This window comes from Myotis davidii, unplaced genomic scaffold (assembly GCF_000327345.1).
Source record: "Myotis davidii unplaced genomic scaffold, ASM32734v1 scaffold299, whole genome shotgun sequence".
Classification (NCBI taxonomy): Eukaryota; Metazoa; Chordata; class Mammalia; order Chiroptera; family Vespertilionidae; genus Myotis; species Myotis davidii.
The window spans coordinates 9,573,894-9,575,141 of record NW_006293088.1 but is presented as its reverse complement, the minus strand read 5'-3'; the positions used below and the strand labels follow the sequence as shown (position 1 = coordinate 9,575,141).

At 64.3% G+C, this 1,248-nt stretch overlaps 1 protein-coding gene across 1 annotated transcript in view; it reads left to right on the top strand.

Moving 5' to 3' along the window:
• KCNAB2 (potassium voltage-gated channel subfamily A regulatory beta subunit 2) overlaps nucleotides 1–1,248 on the top strand; it is a 64,873-nt gene that overhangs the window by 61,700 nt on the left and 1,925 nt on the right. The window contains 2 exon segments of the mRNA XM_015565921.1: nucleotides 104–137; nucleotides 1,095–1,248. The exon segment at nucleotides 1,095–1,248 is cut by the window's right edge and continues 10 nt beyond it. Of these exon segments, the coding sequence (XP_015421407.1) occupies nucleotides 104–137; nucleotides 1,095–1,248 (188 nt within the window).

Genomic DNA, 1,248 nt, shown 5'->3' with positions numbered 1-1,248 from the left:
ATGCACCCCCTCCCCCAATCCCCGGCCCCCTGCTCCACCCTGCACCGCCCTCTCCCCCCGCCGCCCTCACCCCACCTGGGGGCCCAGGGCATGACCTCGCCTGGCTTTCCGCCTGCAGGAGTGGGTGCCATGACCTGGTCCCCTCAAGAAAATCAAGACTACTGAAACCTCAATGGAATCATTAACATGATGACTTAAATAGAAGGCAGATTTTCTCTAAGAAAAAAAATAGTGGTGTTTTGAGGAGAGGGGAGGGGAGGGGAGGGGAGGGGAGGCCAGGGACGGGCATTTAGTAGAGGTGAGGCCTCGGCCGACAGCCTCGGTGCTGGGCACCCTTCCCTGGGCCCCTGCCCGCAGGTGGTTCGGGCCGTGGGAACTCGGGGCCCTGTCTGGCCAGAGCCGGGGCCAGAAGAGCTGCCCACCCCATGGGCATGCCCAGGTGAAGAGGTGCCTTCACTCCCCTGCACCCCCTCAACACCCTCCTTGGCTCCACATGTGCCTTTGGGATGCTACCCCCCCATGCACACACATGCTCACACATGCTCACACATGCACATACATACACATACATGCTCGTGCACACGCATGCTCACACATGCACACACCTGATCCGGGCTGAGCTCAGAGCCCGGCTGCACAGCTTCTTCATTGTCACTCAGAGGTGAGTCCCACACGCACACCTCCAGACAGGGGACTCCAGGAGGGTGTCCAGCGTGCAGAGGAAGGCCTGCCCAGGGCCTTTCCAGGGCAGGTCCAGCCCCGGAGCCCCAAGCCCCAGGTTCAAAGGCAGAGGGCCTGCCTTACTCACTCCTCCCCAACCCACTGCAAGGCCAGGGGGCCCTGCAAGGCACTGCACCCCGGGGAGTGGGAACAGGGAGACCGCACCCTCAGTGCCGGACCAAAGACCGCACACCTCCCGGATGCCGGCCTCCTGGGAGAAGGGAGGTCAGCGGGCCCCTCCTGTCCTGGGTCACAGGCCCCCCTCAGCCCCCCAGAGACAACGGGCTTCCGAGTGCAGTGGTCCCACGCTTCCAAAGGCCAGGAGGGGCCCTGCCCTGGCTTCAGCCCTCAGCCCTCTGCACACACAGGTCCAGGTGACCTGCCCTCACCTGTGGTCTGTTCTTCCCCTCCCCCAACCAGGGCTACCAGTGGCTGAAGGACAAGATCCTGAGTGAGGAGGGCCGGCGCCAGCAGGCCAAGCTGAAGGAGCTGCAGGCCATCGCCGAGCGCCTGGGCTGCACCCTCCCG